The sequence below is a fragment of the Electrophorus electricus genome, chromosome 9, assembly GCF_013358815.1.
Source record: "Electrophorus electricus isolate fEleEle1 chromosome 9, fEleEle1.pri, whole genome shotgun sequence".
Lineage (NCBI taxonomy): Eukaryota > Metazoa > Chordata > Actinopteri > Gymnotiformes > Gymnotidae > Electrophorus > Electrophorus electricus.
This window is the reverse complement of record NC_049543.1, coordinates 17,343,982-17,361,591: the sequence shown is the minus strand read 5'-3', so window position 1 is coordinate 17,361,591 and position 17,610 is coordinate 17,343,982. Positions and strand designations below refer to the sequence as shown.

General features: G+C 38.9%; 2 protein-coding genes across 2 annotated transcripts in view; one reads left to right on the top strand and one right to left on the bottom strand.

The window, feature by feature from the left end:
- Nucleotides 1-1,805: 1,805 nt before the first annotated feature.
- mkks (McKusick-Kaufman syndrome) lies at nucleotides 1,806-6,275 on the bottom strand. The gene is made up of 4 exons (XM_027014235.2): nucleotides 4,790-6,275; nucleotides 3,753-3,934; nucleotides 3,526-3,636; nucleotides 1,806-3,392 (listed from the first exon to the last, which is right to left on the bottom strand). Exons 1-4 carry the CDS (start codon nucleotides 5,769-5,771, stop codon nucleotides 2,988-2,990), a joined length of 1,680 nt encoding a protein of 559 aa, XP_026870036.2. The 5' UTR covers nucleotides 5,772-6,275; the 3' UTR covers nucleotides 1,806-2,987.
- Nucleotides 6,276-6,424: 149 nt separating this feature from the next.
- Nucleotides 6,425-17,610, top strand: part of slx4ip (SLX4 interacting protein) — a 37,771-nt gene continuing 26,585 nt past the window's right edge. The window contains exons 1-2 of the mRNA XM_027014236.2: nucleotides 6,425-6,503; nucleotides 6,839-6,882. Coding sequence (XP_026870037.2) covers nucleotides 6,856-6,882 — 27 coding nt within the window. The 5' untranslated portion in view covers nucleotides 6,425-6,503; nucleotides 6,839-6,855. The remainder of the gene's footprint in view (nucleotides 6,504-6,838; nucleotides 6,883-17,610) is intronic.

Genomic DNA, 17,610 nt, shown 5'->3' with positions numbered 1-17,610 from the left:
ACAGTTTTTCATGAGAGAACCTTGGTAGGCAAGTGTGGAAAGATGTGACTATTGCATCTCCTTCTGAGGAATTTATCCAGTGCTTCCAGGATTTTGCTGTGATTGTTACAAATACCTGGAACCACACTCATCCCCGCACTACCACGCCTATCTCTTCTTGCTGACTAAGTACACATCTGAAAATTATTCTCCTCATTACTGCCCCTCTATTTACGCTCCCCTCCCTCGCACTCACTTGCCAACCCCACGTTGCATACTGAACATTCCAGATGCATGTTTGTCTTCAAGTCCTGCCTGACCCCTGGATGCCTTCTGGACTCTGTCCTGTTTTATCGACCTCGGACCAACCTGATTATGAGTACCTGCCTGACTCCTCTAACCTGTCCTGTTTTGTCAGTAAAACCTCTTGCATTTGGATCCTATCACTCGTGTGTGTGTGTGTGTGTGTGTGTGTGTGTGTGTGTGTGTGTGTGTGTGTGTGTGTGTGTGTGTGTGCAATTGTAACAGTGATTGAGAAGTATATGTTTTTTTTTCTCATGTCCTTGTACAGTTTACAGATGACGCACTGCATCAACTACAGAATAAACTGATTGAAATGCAGTGCAATTATGAAATTTGTAGTCAACATCAACAGGTCTTTCTTCAGAATTTAACTCCTGGATGAAGAGAGATCCCCAGAGACACAAGCACAAGAAAATATTTAGCCTATTTTGGTCCACATACATTTTTGAACATTACCTTCACTGTTAGAACCACTTGAGCTCCAGGCTGATTGTCTCAAATATGACATTCTGTGTGCCACAACTACAGTTGTGAAAGCCAGCATAACCATGCATAATGCAGCTGGAGCTCCACCCCTCCGATTAGTTTTTAGAAGGATGTTTGCCTTTGTGTAAGATGGAGCATCTTCTTTGAAGTTTGAAAACAAGACTACTTATATCATATATCTTTAAATGTATGAGGCTATTTTATGAATTTTGTGGTTATGTGACTTATGTGATATGAAAACATAAGAAAACAAAGGCTTGCTTTGTTACTCAGGTCCAGGGGAATGGCACTGCATAGGAACTTAATAATAATTCCTACATAGAAATTGAATAATTGAATAATTGAATAATGTATATGTCAATATATGTATATGTCAAGAACTCAATGGGGCTGTGTAAGACAACCCTAGATGCCAACTACAAGACCGAGTCACCATCAACTGCAGGATTTAACAAGGAGATACCCTGTCCCTACTGCTGTTCTGCATACGCCTGAACCCCCTCAGTGAGATCATCTCCCAGCGTGTCTACGGATACCGGCTATGGAATGGAGTAACCATCAGCCACTTCCTGTACATAGATGACATCAAGCTGTATGCCAGAAGTGAATGAGACATCGACTCACTAATCCATCTCACCAGGATCAATGACATCGGAATGCCATTCAGACTGGACAAGTGTGGTCGCATGGTTACGAGGAGATGGGTTGGTGGCTAGATACAGTGATAGATGTGGAAATCCAGAGCGATAGCAACATCAGAAAAAAAGGAACACAAGAAGCTCAAACACATGGGCTAATGAAAAGATGTTGGGGATGAAGGTAACTGGTTCCCATGGTAATTGAAGAACTAGGGTCTGTAACCCCCATTACTGGCTCCAACAGATACTAGTAATATCATGTGAGATCTCGGTCCAGAAGAGTGCAGTCCTGGCAACAGCTAAGATGAAAGAGAGAGAGAGTTACCATTTAATATGTAATTTGTGTCAGGCTAGGTGCAACAGAATCATATATACATAGAGTAAAGTTCAGGTCCCAACAGTATTTTAATGGTTTTCACAGGTTTGGCCTTACAAAGAGCTGACAGGATAAAAATATGTTGAGGTGCACTTCTCAGTGTGGCCCTGCAAGTTTGTGTTTAAAAAGAAAAACATACTATATAATTCATGCAGCAGGTTTATTGCTAGATTGTGGCCTACAACAGAGCAGCCTCTAAACTGGCTCAGTTTTAGTGATGTAACTAATGATGGCTACAATTCATTAAAAAAAAGAAAAACTAAAATATTTTTGCATTTACTTTAAATCCCTTGATGTTACTTTGGTGGCACTTATACAAAATATAAATAATGCATTTCACCTACAGGAGAGGAGACTCACATGCAAATAAGCCTTCCTTATTAGTAGCTTACTGATTTGTTCATAAATTATAAGTTTATAAGTATAATTTATGAACAAATCAGTAAGCTACTAATAAGTAAGCTACTAATAAAATAAATATTTTATTATTACTATCATAGTTGTTATTGTCAATGTTGTAATAAAACTAATTTGGGGAAAATATCAGATAAAAATATCAGACAACAGTGTTCTTTGTTCATTAGTACAAAACCAAGACTTTAATTATAATACATTAATCTTATCCTAGAATGAAGCTTGAACATGACACTAATGAAACATGTGTTAAATAAAGTGTTTTTTAAAACAACAACAACAAACAAAAAACATAGGTACTCAGTCAGGAATAGTTGTAAACAGTGGGCAATTTTTCTTCTTTATGCAAGACTTGGGAGATAAGCCAATTGGAAATGCCATGCCTGCATTAAAATAAATAATGAATATATGAAACAATAATACTATTAAAATACCTACTTAACACCATTGTAATAAAACTTTATCATATTTATATAAACAGAAGCGTCAAGTTCAGCTGTGCTATAGTTTCACAGATTGATTTCAGCAATGTGTTTCTGGTTTGTTTGTAGCAGCATAAGTAAGCATTTTCAGTGCTGGATTGATTGTAGATTACATTTTCTAAAGCACCATTTTTCCTGTATCATTAAATGTGTCCCCAAAGTGGCCAGGGGCATAGTCATTCTTCCTCAAAAGCTAATGTTGCCACCTAATGTTCAGGCACGGAAACTTAATGATACAACGCTACCCCGGCATTTACCCATGTTTCATAAAATCTTTAAATTGTGCTGTGCAGTTTAAAGGAAAATTACTCAATTCACATCCTTGACAATATATTTCACATCTAGCACAAGACTGGCCATCTCTACGGCCATATTCAAAGCACTGAGCTTGGCAGTAAATGAGTCCAGCAGTTTTGGCTGATGGTCAAATTTGTTGATGGCTGCCGGGAAGAAGGAGTGGGACCCCGTGTTTAGCAAGGCTTTCTCCAGACCTGGCCTGTTCTTTGACAGACCACAACTACAAGTCTCGGAGTCCGTGTCCACTGCTGTAACCCAGCAATGACCGTGAGTAAGGTCTATGAGGCATTGCTGGCCATTGCCTTCTAGAGACAGAGCCACGGACTGCAGAGAGCAGCAGAATGCCTCTGTTCCAAGGCGAAACTCTGAAGGAGAACAATTTATAGCTTGAGCTGCTTCAGTGGCCTTTGATTCACTCTATGAGGAATAAATTAGATAAAATATATGTGATTTATGGTGTCCTGGCAAACCAGCTCAACTATTAACACAGCATTTATGTGAACATATATGTTATTTAGGTAATAAATTTTAGACATGAACAAATGCTCACCATATCTCTAATGTAGGCAGACAGCAGTGTCTCTGTGCAGCCTCCTCCTAATAAGGCATATGGCTCTTTAAGGGTCAGTCTCAAAACATGCTCTGCCCTCCGACATGCCTCCTTTAACACCACAAAAGAAGGAATGATGGCATCCGGAGAAAGTCTAAATAGTGCTGTCAAACTTCATACTACCTTTTTACTTTGATAGAACTGATAATATTGGCATGCCAATTAACCTTCAACTCAGCTATCATCGTTTCATTCCTGTGGCAGAGCACCATGGTGCTCACAGCTGGGTCCTTGAAAGGAAGGAGTTGGAGCAGCTCCTTAGGTCCATGGCGGTGGAGACTGAGTCCTCCAACCCGTCCATACACATGGGCTGAGACCGGAGAATAAGGAGACGCTACAATCAGAGCACCTGAAACAAAAACAAGGGGTGAAAAAGTGTGGCTCTCCTTATTAGGTTCGCAGTATTAAAATATTGTTTAGCATTTCCTTTACTTTTTCTGTTATCATTGATTGAGGTTTCCATTATTAACCTCTATAATAAACACATTTGCAATATTTACAAACAATATTTGATGCAGCAACATTTTGGGTTAATATATACAGGTTTTTTATTCATAAGCAAAAGAAAGGCAAAAATAAATGAAATTAACAAGAAATATAATAAACATGTCTTAAAATCACGTTTACAATCAAGGTAGGAGAGTCTTTCTTTTTACTGGTATATGAAGGTTCCTTCTTAGCACTAATTCACACACAACTGAGATATTACAGAGTACCGACATGGGTTACCGACACAAGCATTATGACACATTTAAATCACAGGCCACAGATGTATAATTTTTATGTGGCCTAGTGTTAAATGTCTAGTTAGTTAGCAGCTAATAACATTAACGTACACAAAGTTAGGATGAATTTCTTGCTCATGGATCACTGTATACTTTAAAATCTCATATGCAAAATTATTTTAAAAAATGTTTTGTTGTTTTTATGACAAAATCTGGTTCTTCAAGTACATTTAAAAGATGTTTCAAAATAGGATTGCCTTCAATGACAATCACTGAGAAACACCTAGGCTGCAAATGAAACATGGTGTTTACGTACACTACTTTGTGTAGTCTACTTGACATGACTATGAAACTGGTTTTGGTTTGATTAATTTCAAAGACAATACAAATACCAATAAATCAAACATGTATAAAAATATATATACCAAATATCAAACAATAAAAATAGAAATGAAAAAAATGACAAAAATGAATTTAACCTGTGATTTGGGCAACTGGCTCCATGAGAGAAACTCCAAGCCTCTCGATTACCACCAGCCCATGTTCTTCCAAGTAGTGTTGGAGGACTGGATGAATCACTTTCTGACATGCAAACAAGCCCACACCATCCCTAACCACCTGCTTTCCAAGTTTCAGAAGCTGATCCAAAAGCGCCCCCTCTGGATTTACTCCTGTGTGGATCTCTAATGCCATGTCCCCAATTTCAGAAAGATCACCTGACAGAGATGTGCTAAATAACACAATTTTATAGGGAGCAGGACCCAGCTTCTTTAGGTCTGTGAAGTGTAGCTCATGCACTTCAACTAACAGTCCTGGGAACACTGTAGAGTTGCTGACTGGCTGACCTTCCAAGAGTATGGTTACTGTCCTGCCAAAACAAGTTCTGCTTGATGAATCACAAGGAACACTGTGAAGGAAAGCTTGTACAGTCAGAGAAGTAATGTATTGAGCCTCACAAGGGGTTAGCATACAAGCTTGTTTGCTAGTAATCACACTGTAGGCTAAAGTCAAAAGTGAATGAATGCTGCTGAAATCCACCTTAACCTTACAACCACAACCATCTGAACTGAGGTACCTATTACATTCTTTTAATAAGTACTTATACATTTGGCTTCCTATACCAGCTGCAAGGCCCAGTCTATTGGCATTTTCAATGAGGGCAATACTAAAGATACCTGCGAACAAACCACAGTCGCTGAATCGCGTTGTATGGTTAACAATAGATGTTGCTATCAGTTTAACCAGTGGCTCAGAGAAGGTAATTGCTTTGAGAAGTACCGATGATGTAGAAGTAGTCAGAACGCTTCCACCGACGTTGTTGTGAATTTGCTTCAATCTGCCAAATGGGCCATAGCAAGACGAAAGTATATGCCGCAGTAACGTTAACCTTTGCCATACCTCTGCATGAGCAAGTGGTTCATCCGTGCACAGAGACGGATTTTTCTTGCATACACGAGACATGCTTTCACAAAGCTAACTAACTAGTAGCTAGTACTATTAGCTAGTACTTGCATAGAAAGCCACTATAATGCATGAACCAGGTTACTGTCAAATAATTCGCAGTTACTCAAAGCAGGAATGGAATTAACTAAACGTGTTGTAGCCTAGATAGAGCCAGCTAGCTAGTTATGATAATCCGAATGACAGCAAAGCAACTAACCGTTATCTATCTCAGAAATACCTTCTGGTAGGCGATCTATCATTCGGCGTAATTTTAACTAATGATCTAATCAAATAATTCCAAACATACATTAACAAAAAACGAAAAAAAATTAACAAAGTGCTCGACTTGAGAGTAAACACAGGTAAACAGGTGCTGTTCAAAAGGGCCTCGAAGTAGAGTCCTGCACATATAACAGTATATGTGGGCTTCTACAAACAAATTGAAGCCCACGAATAACGCCTAAAACCAAACAGCAAATATTTAGTAATAACGCTTTTCATTATGTTTTATTCCTCTGTTCTAGCCTGTGTAAAAATAAATTACTTCAATCATCAGGCAAAAATAATAGCTCTCTATTTCTTTCAGATTTTTATGGCAATCGATGAGCTTCGGGGTCCTTGAGGGCACGTGACATTTTTCAGGAACGCGGTAAATACGTTTTCCCCCCCTTCTCCTGCGATGCTACACGGCGAATGAACAACATCGTGGGAGTTCGTAGTAACTCGGTTCAGTGTGTTTTAGTGCTTAAAGTAAATAATTACGCAAGTTTTCTAAATGTCATTCTTTCTGCCTTAGCTTAGTAGGTAGCCAGCCAGCCAGCCAGCCAGCCAGCCAGCCAGCCACTAGTCTTAACTAATGTTAGCTAGGCGACAGATAGCGGTTAGCTAACCTAGCTAAGCTATCTAGGTTAACTAACCTGTGTTTTCATACTGTTCAGCTAGCTAGACTGGCCCAGCGTTTGACGTTGGAAGTAATTATTCATCTGTGCTTCATGTCTTGCCAAAGCTTATTAATAAGAAATACTAAATTAGTTTATAATAATTTAATTATAAAATACAAACTATACCAGTTTTTGAATTTTCAGGTGATTGTCCGTTCAGAATGCAGCCCTCTAAGTTTGTGGTGAAGGTATGTGAAAATGTATCTATTTTGCGGACAGATTTTTTTTAAAGCCTAGCTAATATTTTCTGTCTGAGGGTTCTTGCCCTCTTTTCCATGCTTAGACAGATTTATATTTGCCCTTCAGTTTGTTGAAGCATTTGTTGTATTGAGTAAGTGTCATTTTAATACTAAGATATACTTCTTGCATTGTAGAAAATAAATAGTTGCCATAGAAATGTCCAGTTAAATCTGAAAAAGCTGTTGGTGTGCAGTTTGTCAAACAGCCCTGACATTTAAAATATCAGTTGAAAACCCATTTAAAATGCTTCTTCATTCTTTTGCCACTAGAGGTAGGCATTGTCCCATCAACTGGACATACCCTTACATCAAACTTATTTTTAACCAGTTTACAGAGCTTTTCAGGATTTATCTATAGAATCTTAATTGCAAGTTACACATTTTACCTCAGTAGTCTCCAGCATAAATCATGTTTACCTTGTATTGTGTTGTACTTGTTTAAGATGTAATCTCTACATATGTATATTTTAGGTGATTAATTCTTATTGCTTCCTTTTAAATTATTTCCCAGACTGGGTTCTGGATTTGGTTTTAGCTAATCATGGCTGTTTCAGCCAAGTCTCTCATCTTCCTGGGCAGTATGACAGTCTGTCCCCACAGTCAGATTAATGAATGTCAGACCTAATGTGTATCAGATGTTTGTATTAAGTTTTGGGAAAGCCCCAGTCACTTTTTTTTGTTGACGTTTCGCCTATTGAAGGATTTGACCCAAGGTTCTGGACATTAGTGTGGATCACTCACATTCATGCTTAAAGTTCAGGGTTTCCCAAACGCCTACATTTTTCTCTCTCTCTCTCTCTCTCTCTGTCTCTTGCTCTCCCTCTTTCATTATATCTCTCATGCACTTCCTGTCTCTCTCTTCTTTCCTCACCCTTCCCTCATGCATGCTCCCTTTTTTCCCCACTCCACCTCACTCTCATACACACACATTTTCATACACACTTACATTCCTGTGTGCCTCTTTTCATAGTGGGAGAACCACACTTGCTTACTACAACTGTGTCTTCCCAGTCTGAACATAATGATACTGTTGTGTTCTTTCTTTCCCAGGGAAAGAAACGATCATGTCCAATACTGAACCACAGAGAAATGCAGTACAGTGGAGGAAACAAATGGCATTAACTAACCCAGTTTCAGCTTTGTGCTTTCATTAAACAAATAGTATTCATGTACACACCCCAGTGAGTTTATGAGCTGGATACTTTATCTCCCTGGACAGTTTTCCTTTAGTAGTACATCATGCTTTCTACATTGTGAGGTATAGGCAGTCTGTAACCCTCTATTTTCTTGCTGTGAACAACTTTTCTCATCCCTGGTCAACGAGGCAAACTCTTGCTTATATGGCTTCTTGGGTTTTGTTCTAGCATGAGTATGATGTTGTTGGTGTATTTCAGCTGAAGGCAGCACATTCTGTGAACAAATGTTTTTCCGAGGGCACATTTCTCAACTTGCTCCCCGTAACGCTTTTATCATGGAATACTCTCCAACCTTTTTATATTAATCTTACTGTATGTATACCAGAAGCATGGACACTTAAGTGCGGTTGGCATGACGAGTGTGTAATTTCTGGTTTATGTACTTTGTCAATTCCTGTGAAACACATGGACCATTAAATAGGATCAGGAATCCTTTTTCTATTTCTGAGTAAAGGTATTGTAATCTCTGAAATGCAGAAGAACAATATGGATAGTGCTGCTTGATGTAAATATAATAAATTGTTCCATAGGATACAAAGTTAATTCAGTTTCTATGGAGGCTTTACAGCAAATGAAGCCTTGGTCTTAGTCTCTTTGGTTGTACTGAATTATATTTAATATGTAATACAAAACCACATTTATATTTCTGAAAAAAGTTAAACATAATATTTTTTAAATTAATTAATGAGTTACAAAGGAAAGGCTTGAAGCTTTATTGTGGAGTTTAGGTCCCAAGTGTACCTAGAAATAGCAGTACTAGCATCACACTCTTGATGAAAGTCAGTGGTAATCTTCTGGCTTGTGACTGTTCACTGAGTGCTACTAGGTGATTATTCTTGTTTGTTCTTGCTTTTGGAATTCATTCTTTATGCTCTTGCCCTAAACCAATTTATTCCCCTTAGTATACTGAAAGAATAGAGCCCTGCTTATAAAGCAATTAATATATAGAGGAGCTCCAGCTGGGTCTTAATGTTGTTTTTAATCTTAGGTGTCTCTTGTTTCTAAAATTAGTGTTGATCCTCTTTCCCCCAGTAAGATAGAACGAAGACTCTAAAGTCTTTAACTGGAAACACCCAGTGATCTAAAGGTTGCTGGCTGATGAGCAACTCTCATATTGAGAGATAGAATGAAAGAAAGAGTAGTGGTTTATTTTGAGTGACTGCATCCCTTCCTCTCATGTTCATTCTTTGTTGCTTTCACTGTCAACATATGCAGCTGGTTAGTGTTAGCCTAGGTGCTAGGCACAAAAGCTAAGGGGTAGAAGGAGATCTGGTGGGGGTCTAGTTGTCATAGGCGTTGATAGTGGTGGCTAAACAGTAGGGAGGTGGGGTTTCAGGGTGGGCTCAGTGCTGCTTGGCAGGGCTTTGGCCTACTGCCCACTGTTTTGAACCTTAGGATGAGAGCAGAGTCAGGAACAGTATGAAATGTAGCGAGGGAGAGAGATCATAGCAAATGGTGCAAAGTGGAGTTGAGTGGCCATGAGGGATAAGGAAAGTTGCTGTACCATTTATGTACTCTGTGATTAGCGACAGAAAATAAGAATGCAGAAATGGCCCAGGCAATGGATTTTTATTGTATATCTATGTGTCTGTGTATATAGGCTAAATTTCTTATACATATTATTGTATTTACAGTGTTACAGCATCTTTGTTATATTTTTAGACATTCACACCGATTGGATATGGATATACTTATTAAATGAGCCAAATATAATAATTCCAAGGTGAAGAAACAAATGTCTATAGAAAGGAACAATAATAGTTGGCATTATGACTGGTGTACATATGTACATACATACATATATATATATATATATATATATATATATATATATATATATATATATATATATATATATATATATATATATATATATATATACACACACATATATGTGTATATATATATATACACACATATATGTGTGTGCGCGTGCATGTGTACGTGTGTGTGTACACGTATTTACGTGTTTGTGTATGTACGTACGTGTGTAGGTATGTATGTGCGTGCGTGCGTGCGTGTGTGTGTGTAGATGAGTGTACTTGGGTCCCACTGGTTTCTGCCAGTTCTGAGCTGATGGCACTGTTGGACAACTTCAGATTTTGAAGGGAAATAAGCTTGATGTGTTTTTCATCTGCTGCATTAAGGTTCCTTGGCCAAACACAGCGTCTACCATCCTCAACGTTGCCTGTTTCTTTGTGCTTCGAAAGATCTTGAACAGAACATCTTGAAACCCCAATCTGCTTTCTTATCTTTGTCTGGGAGAGCCCTTGCTGATACAGTATAATTAATTACCTTGTGTCTTGTTCCTGTGCTCAGTTTTGCCATGGTGTATGACCTGTGACATTAAATTGTCTTCCACAACCTCACCTTGGTAGCAGAGTTTGGCTGCTCCTCACCCAGTTGTGGTGAGCTGTGTAAGCCTCTTACACAGATGTTTGTTTCATTTAATCACTGTGTTTCAACCTACATGTGAAATTGATGATCATTAGCACCTGTTTGGTATAATTGGTTGATCTTATACCTGACTGTAATCTTGCAAAATCCCTGACTTTTTGCAAGTGTATCTATAAGAATTGATTCTGATTTGAAGGCAAAGGGTAGTAACACCAAATATTGATTTGATTTAGATTTTTCTTTTGTTTGATCACTTTGCATTTTGTAAATTGATACAAAAAATAATTGTTTATTTTATGTTTGAAAGGATTCTTAGTTTACAGCATTTTTTCACACCTGCCTAAAACGTTTGCACAGTACTGTATATATGTGTGTATGTGTGTGTGTATGTATGTATGTATAATAAATAAATAAATAAATATATATATATATATATATATATATATATATATATATATATATATATATATATATATATATATATATATATATATATATAATATCTCATGACATTCTAAACTTTAGTACAATTTTGAATATATATGTTATTACTGGTATGTGTTGGAGCCATTCTCCCAGTTTCGGAGTTACAGATCCTAGTGCTCCAATTACCATGGGAACCACAGTTGCATTCATCCCCCACATCTTTTCTATCTTCTCCTTTAGCCCTTGGTATTTTTCATGCTTTTCTGTGTATATTTCCTGGTGTTGCTTTCACTTGGGATTGCTACATCTGTCACTACAGCCTTCTTCTGCTTTTTGTCCACCACTATTATGTGTTTTTTTTTTTTTTTTTCCTTTTTTTTTGCCATTACCATCTTGTCTGTTTGTATCTGGAAGTCCCACAGGATCTTAGCACAGTCATTTTCCACCACCTTTGGGGGTATATCCAACTTAGACCTTGGAACCTCCAGCCCCTACTCAGCACAGATGTTTCTGTTCTGTATGCCAGCCACTTGGTTATTGCATTTTATATATGCCCTGCCTGTATCTTGCATCCTACTGTTATATGTTGGATCTGGATTGTATCAGGGGCATCTTTGCACAGCTTGCAACCGGGGTCCTGCCTGGTGTGGTAGATCTCAGCCTCTACTGATCTCGTGTTTAGTGTTTGTTCCTGTGCTGCTGTGATTAATGCTTCTGTGCTGTTTTTCAATCCAGCCTTTAAAATCCTACCAATGGCTGGTACTATATCAGCCACTTCCACGATCTGCTGGCAGTATATACTGTGCAGGGGTATTTCCTATCATGATGATCCTTTTTCCACCTCATTTCCATCCTCAGTGTTCCAACACCTGCAAATGGCAACTGCTATGACAACATTTAGATTGATAGATGTACAAAACAAGTTATGGAAAGGGTGAGTCGGTCCGAGGGGAGATATTCTCGCCCCCATACCCTGAACCAACTATGCACCAAGATCGAGACTGAAAGCCATGGCTACTCTGGATAGACTACTAAGCTGTAGCAGGAGGTTTCTTCACTACCAAGACCAAGTGAATTTCCTGAAAGTCTGCTGAAAGATATGAATGCAGCCCTAAATCGCTACTGTGACCATCACTGAAACAAACAAGCTGATATACACCACAGCAACAGTAATACTTGAGATGCTTGGCAGCAAGATGAACACCATCAGAAAAGAGCAGAATCCTCCATTCAGAAGGATGTTGTAGGCCAAGATGGAGAAGTCAGAGAAGAGAAAAGAGAGAATTCAGTCAGCTATCAGAAATGGAGAAAGGCACCTGAAGGTATCTGAGAAGTACAACAAGCTGTCTGTACCTGTGGCCTCGGAGACTGCCAAGCAAAGATTAATAGCTGTGGCTGCCCACCTGAAGAGATGCACACGAGAAGTAGAAGCCAGGAGAATAATCAGGGTGTTTATACTCTCTGTAGCAGGGCAAAGTGTACTCATTGGCAGGGCAGGGCAACAACATAAGTACAGATCTGCCAAAGCTGTAGACTGCACAATAGTGGAATGTGGTTAGAGAACCTGAGAGTTGACCACAGCAATTTCCCTGAACAGAATCCAATAAGATTCACACTAGCAGCCATTCAAAAAAGGGTCTCAAACTGAACAGGCCCTGGCATGGTCCATGGTCCTGAAGTTGAAGCACAGATGATCCAGCTGCTAATAGATGGAATCCACCCTGAGTCTTTAACTGAAGGCCGGACAGTCCTGATCCTGAAGGCCCCTCAGAAAGGGGCAATTCTATCCAACTACTGATAACCTGCTTCTGTACAACATGTAAGCTCCTCAGGTCAGCAGGTTTAGTATTGAGCTTGGTGCATGGATGCATTGGGCCTTTGTTCCCAAGTTCAGGGTGTGGGGATGATGATGTCTCCCCGCTGACCTGTCGTCTTGGCTCCCTCTTGCCGGAGCATGTGTTCTACCTCATCAATCTCAGTTAGCAGCTACATTTGAGGAATCCATAAACTTAATGAAGAAAGAGATTTTAATATTATGATTAAATACACACAGAATTCTGACCCAACCTAGTTTTTAAATTCCTGGGTTTAATCTACTAACTAAATTCTTGTTTTTAGTATGAGTCATGAATTGAAAAATATCAGAAGTCCTTCTATGGCAGAATTGCATCTCAGTGTGTAAATGAATCTTGGCTTCTTTCCCACTTGAAAGCTCAAACTAACAAACATTCCTGTGATGTCTACCAAATATGTTATGCTAGCATATCACTGACCTCCTTTTTTATAATTTTTAAAAATATTACCTCTTATAGGTTTTAATAACAAGGTACATTTCAGTTCATGAAATGGTACTTCAAACTATTTTGCATTCTTTTAATGGATTAAATTGGTGAACATTAAAACTAACGTTCTCTTATTCCAAACTGACATGTTAACTTTTAATCAGGCTGTAGCTCCTGAGCTTTGCTGTTGTCCCAAAGCCGAGTGAGTTTGGAAAAGTAGATTGCCTTTTTCCAACATTCGGGAACTGGGAACATTCCTGTCTCAAGCTGTAGAGGCACATTACATATTTCAGAAAGTGAGAAGGGAAAAGAAAAATGAAGAACAAACTAGCTTGCAACACATGCAAGCACAGGGCAGCCAGAACTGGAGACAAAGAAGCAACATGGGCCTTTGCAGTCATTAATACCCTCACAACTTATGACCTATGGATCATCTGGGCTGCGTTCTCATGTCATAGTCACCATGGAAAGCAGTCTTTTGGATTTACTGCTGTATAAAGAGTCAAGTAGAGAGTCATTTGTGGAATTTAATGTCACACATGAACACATTTAAGGAATAGATATGTTTACTTGCTCCAGTTTAACCTCCCAAATATTAATTCTTTAAAATTTATGGTAACACCTGCGTGAATATAGGCTGATTGTTTACACTTGTTAGGGTTCTTGTTTACAGAGCAAATATCTAATTCATTGATAGACCTTAAATCATTTAGAAGGACTACATATCTGTTTTTGTTTTTTTTTTTTTAAGTTCCTTGTTGGGGGGGGGGGGGAGGATCTTTAGTTTTCCAAGACTTGCTCATGTTTAAATACAAAGCAGCAATTACAGCAAAATATGCTTTCATGTGAAAAACAAAGCTATTTGGCAGTTTATTTGGCCATAACCGCCTGTCAGTGCTAATACTGTGCTGTAATCCCATTTGACTGGAGATGAATTTGGAGGTTGGGAGCCAACTGAGAATGTTGGAGTCACTTTATTTTCTCAATCACTAGAGGCTCTTCCAGCAAAGGGTAATATAAATCATTGCTTATGGGCAAAGATAGAGTGACACAGAAGAATCTTAGAGCCAGTGAAAAACTAAGTGCTGTCAATAAGTGTGTCTGAACAATAGGCCTTACCCTACACACCCTTCTAATTCACTTCTTCACATCATCTTACCACAGCTGACATTTGAAGAAGCCCAGACCTAATACCATGCATTATCTACACTTGTACTCAGAGCTGTGTATACAGCTATATGTATTGATGTAGTGCTATATATTGCCTTGATTTTACACTTTGTCTTCATTGTGTTTTTTCTAATGTGTGTAATCCTGTCAGCCATAGTCCTTGTCCTGACCTGCCAGTTGCACTCTGATTCAGGAGGCATATAATATGGATGGAGTGACTTGACGGTAGTGGGGTGGGGGGGGGGGATCATAGTTCATTTGTTTGTTCCCCTTTGGCACCACAAAAATATCCGCTGTGGTAACCTAAAGGAGATCTTAAACTTCACTGAAGTTAATGGAAAAACTTATTTTATATGTATTTAAACGCAACACCACTTATAACTACTCTGTGCCAGTATACAAATGGTTACTGGTAAAACACTTGGTTTCATCTTCTCTCAAAATGAAATGATGGGTAGTATATGATTTGCGATGCATTTGTAAGGCTTCTTGGATGTGGCTTGATCGCTTTGTCTGGAACTCGCATATCAGTAGCCTTAGCTAATTATACAAAAAAACAACAATTAGTAATTGCTGTTATTACACTTAAAATATGTAAAAGTGTACTTCTAATGTGCAATGCATGTGTTTTGCCTATATTTGGCATCAGGAACATCCCTGTTCTATGTCTTGCAGTAGCCTGCCAACATAGAGGAGAGACACTTTCCTTGGTACTGCTTTTCCATAGTATAATGACATCAGTAAACTGGAACAAAAAAAACTATGAAATTTTGAAAATGCATTTGGATTTGACATGCAAAAATACATTATAAACAGGTATTTTTTGCCAGAAGCAAAATGACTCTTGACCAGTGAGTTGTGATGCATTCTTATTACTCTTCTCTGAAAATGTAAATGTTTCTTTTTTGGCAATGACCTTTTTCATGTTCTAGTCATATAAGAACAAACTTGTGTTATTTGCCATATCTGCAAGACCAAAAACGAAGATCACACTTTTGTATGACTACTTAATTTGCTAAATATAACTGGAATTTTGTATTCTGTTAAGACTTTTGGCTACAAATACTGCAGGTGGGTACCCCAATTATGTAAAGCTCCATGTTTGCATTTTCAATATGTTTTTAACAGTAATGTGATGCAGTACTAGTGTTTATATTGTACCATAATATTTACATTGCCTGGTGAAATTAATTTCGCATTGCTTAAAGAAAGCTTTGATTTGTCATCTAGCCCTGCCATTTTGTGTTGGTACAGACCTGCTGAGAAAGCTTAGTGTTAGTTAATGGATTGTTGGATCATTACAGTGCCTTTTGTGGGTGGTCCGGTGCAGCACAGTGAGACCCACAGTTGCGCTCATGTGTAAAACATAATCAGGCCAGCACAAAAAAATGGAGATGTAACGGCCACTTAAGCGGCCATGGCAGCTCAGGCTTTTGCGCTCTCGTGTGACTTATTGTGCCTGACATGGTTGCACGGTGCCACTGCAGTTCTGCTCTTCAGACAAGGAGTATTCTTGTATAATTTTTGCCCCCACTGTGTTTACATGAGTTAACCACTAACAACAAAGCTTTAAGTAGTGTTTTTCTATGAGTCCCTAATCCTGTTTCACTTCTATGTGGGGATTTTTAATTTTTTTTCTTCCTGGTTCTGTGCACAGCAGTGGGTACATTTATATGCACACGCTTAAGGTATGTTTGGAGATTCTTATTGCAGAGATTAAAAGGAGGACCTAGATTAAATAGACTAAAAAGAATTATTCACCATGGTCACTTCAGTTTAGTCCCCCACATGCACAACGACTAGGCTTTATGTATGTGTGTGAAGCCAGAGGCTAGGTCCTCTATAGTCGTGGCCAAATGTTTTGAGACTAGCACAAACTTTTGGTTTTCACAAAGTTTGCTGCTTCAGTTTTTATGGTCGCAATTTGCATTAACTCTGGATTGTGAAGCGTGATCAGATGGATTGCAATTAATTGCAACGTCATTCCTTGCCATGAAAATGAACTTAATCACAAAAATTACTGCATTCCAGCCACTGCATTTCAATACTGCCACAAAATGGCCTGCTAATATAATTTCAGTGATCTTCTCATTGGCTCAGGAGAACGTTTTAATGAGGACAAGGCAGCTGATGTCATGCTGATTAGAAGAACAGACTTTCTGCTTTAAAAGGGTAGTGGTGCTTGAAGTTTTCTTCTGTTAACTATGGTTACCTCTAAGGAAACATGTGCAGTTATCCTTGCATTGCCTCAAAAGGGCTTCACAGGCAAGGACGTTGCGGCTTGTAAGATAGCACCTAAATTGACCATTTATCGAATCAAGAGCATCAAGGAGAGAGGTTCAGTTGCAGTGAAGAAGGCTTCAGGGTGCCCAAGAGAGGATCAGGACCGTCTCCTGAAGAGGATGCAGCTACGAGATCAGGTCACCATCAGTGCAGAGCTTGCTCAGGAATGGCAGAAGGCAGGTGGGAGTGCAAAAGCTTTTGGAAGATGGCTTGGTGTCAAGAAGGGCAGCAAAGAAGCCACTTCTCTCCAACAAAAACATCAAGGACAGACTGACATTCTGTAGGCAGTATAGGGATTGGACTGCAGAAGACTGGGGTAAAGTTATTTTCTCTGATGAACCCCCTTCAGACTGTTTGGGACAGCTGGACAAATAATCATTTGAAGAAGAAAAGTTAAGCACTACCATGAGTCCTGTGTCATGCCAACAGTTAGGAATCCTGAGACCATTCATGTGTAGGGTTGCTTCTCATCCAAGGGAGTGGGTTTGCTCAATTTTGCCTAAGAACACTGCAAAGAATAAGGAATGGTGTCAAAACTTCCTCCAAGACCAACTTCTTCCAATGATCCCGGCGCAGTCTGGTAATGAACAATGCTTTGTCCAGCATGATGGAGCACCATGTCACAAGGCAAAAGTGATAGCCAAGTGGCTTGGTGAAAAAAACATTGAAATTTTGGTTCCATGGCCAGGAAACTCCCCAGATCTCAATCCATTGAGAACCTGTTGTCAGTCCTCAAAAAGAGGGTGGACAAACAAAAACACAGAAACTGTGATCAACTCAATGCACTGATTAGGCAGGAATGGGTTTCCATCAGTCACAATTTTGCCCAGAAGCTGATATCCAGCATGCCTAGATGAATTGCAGAAGTCTTAAAAAGAAGGGTCAACACTGTAAATATTGAGTCCTTTCTTAAACTGGATGTA

What these genes read in the sequence shown, in the direction of transcription:
- mkks (XM_027014235.2), bottom strand. Translation starts at nt 5,771, where the DNA reads ATGTCTCGTGTATGCAAGAAAAATCCGTCTCTGTGCACGGATGAACCA. An exon ending in GCCAGTTGCCCAAATCACAG is followed by an intron (nt 3,935 to 4,789) that starts GTTAAATTCATT and finishes TTTTTGTTTCAG; the next exon opens with GTGCTCTGATTGTAGCGTCT. An exon ending in CTGCCTACATTAGAGATATG is followed by an intron (nt 3,393 to 3,525) that starts GTGAGCATTTGT and finishes TATTCCTCATAG; the next exon opens with AGTGAATCAAAGGCCACTGA.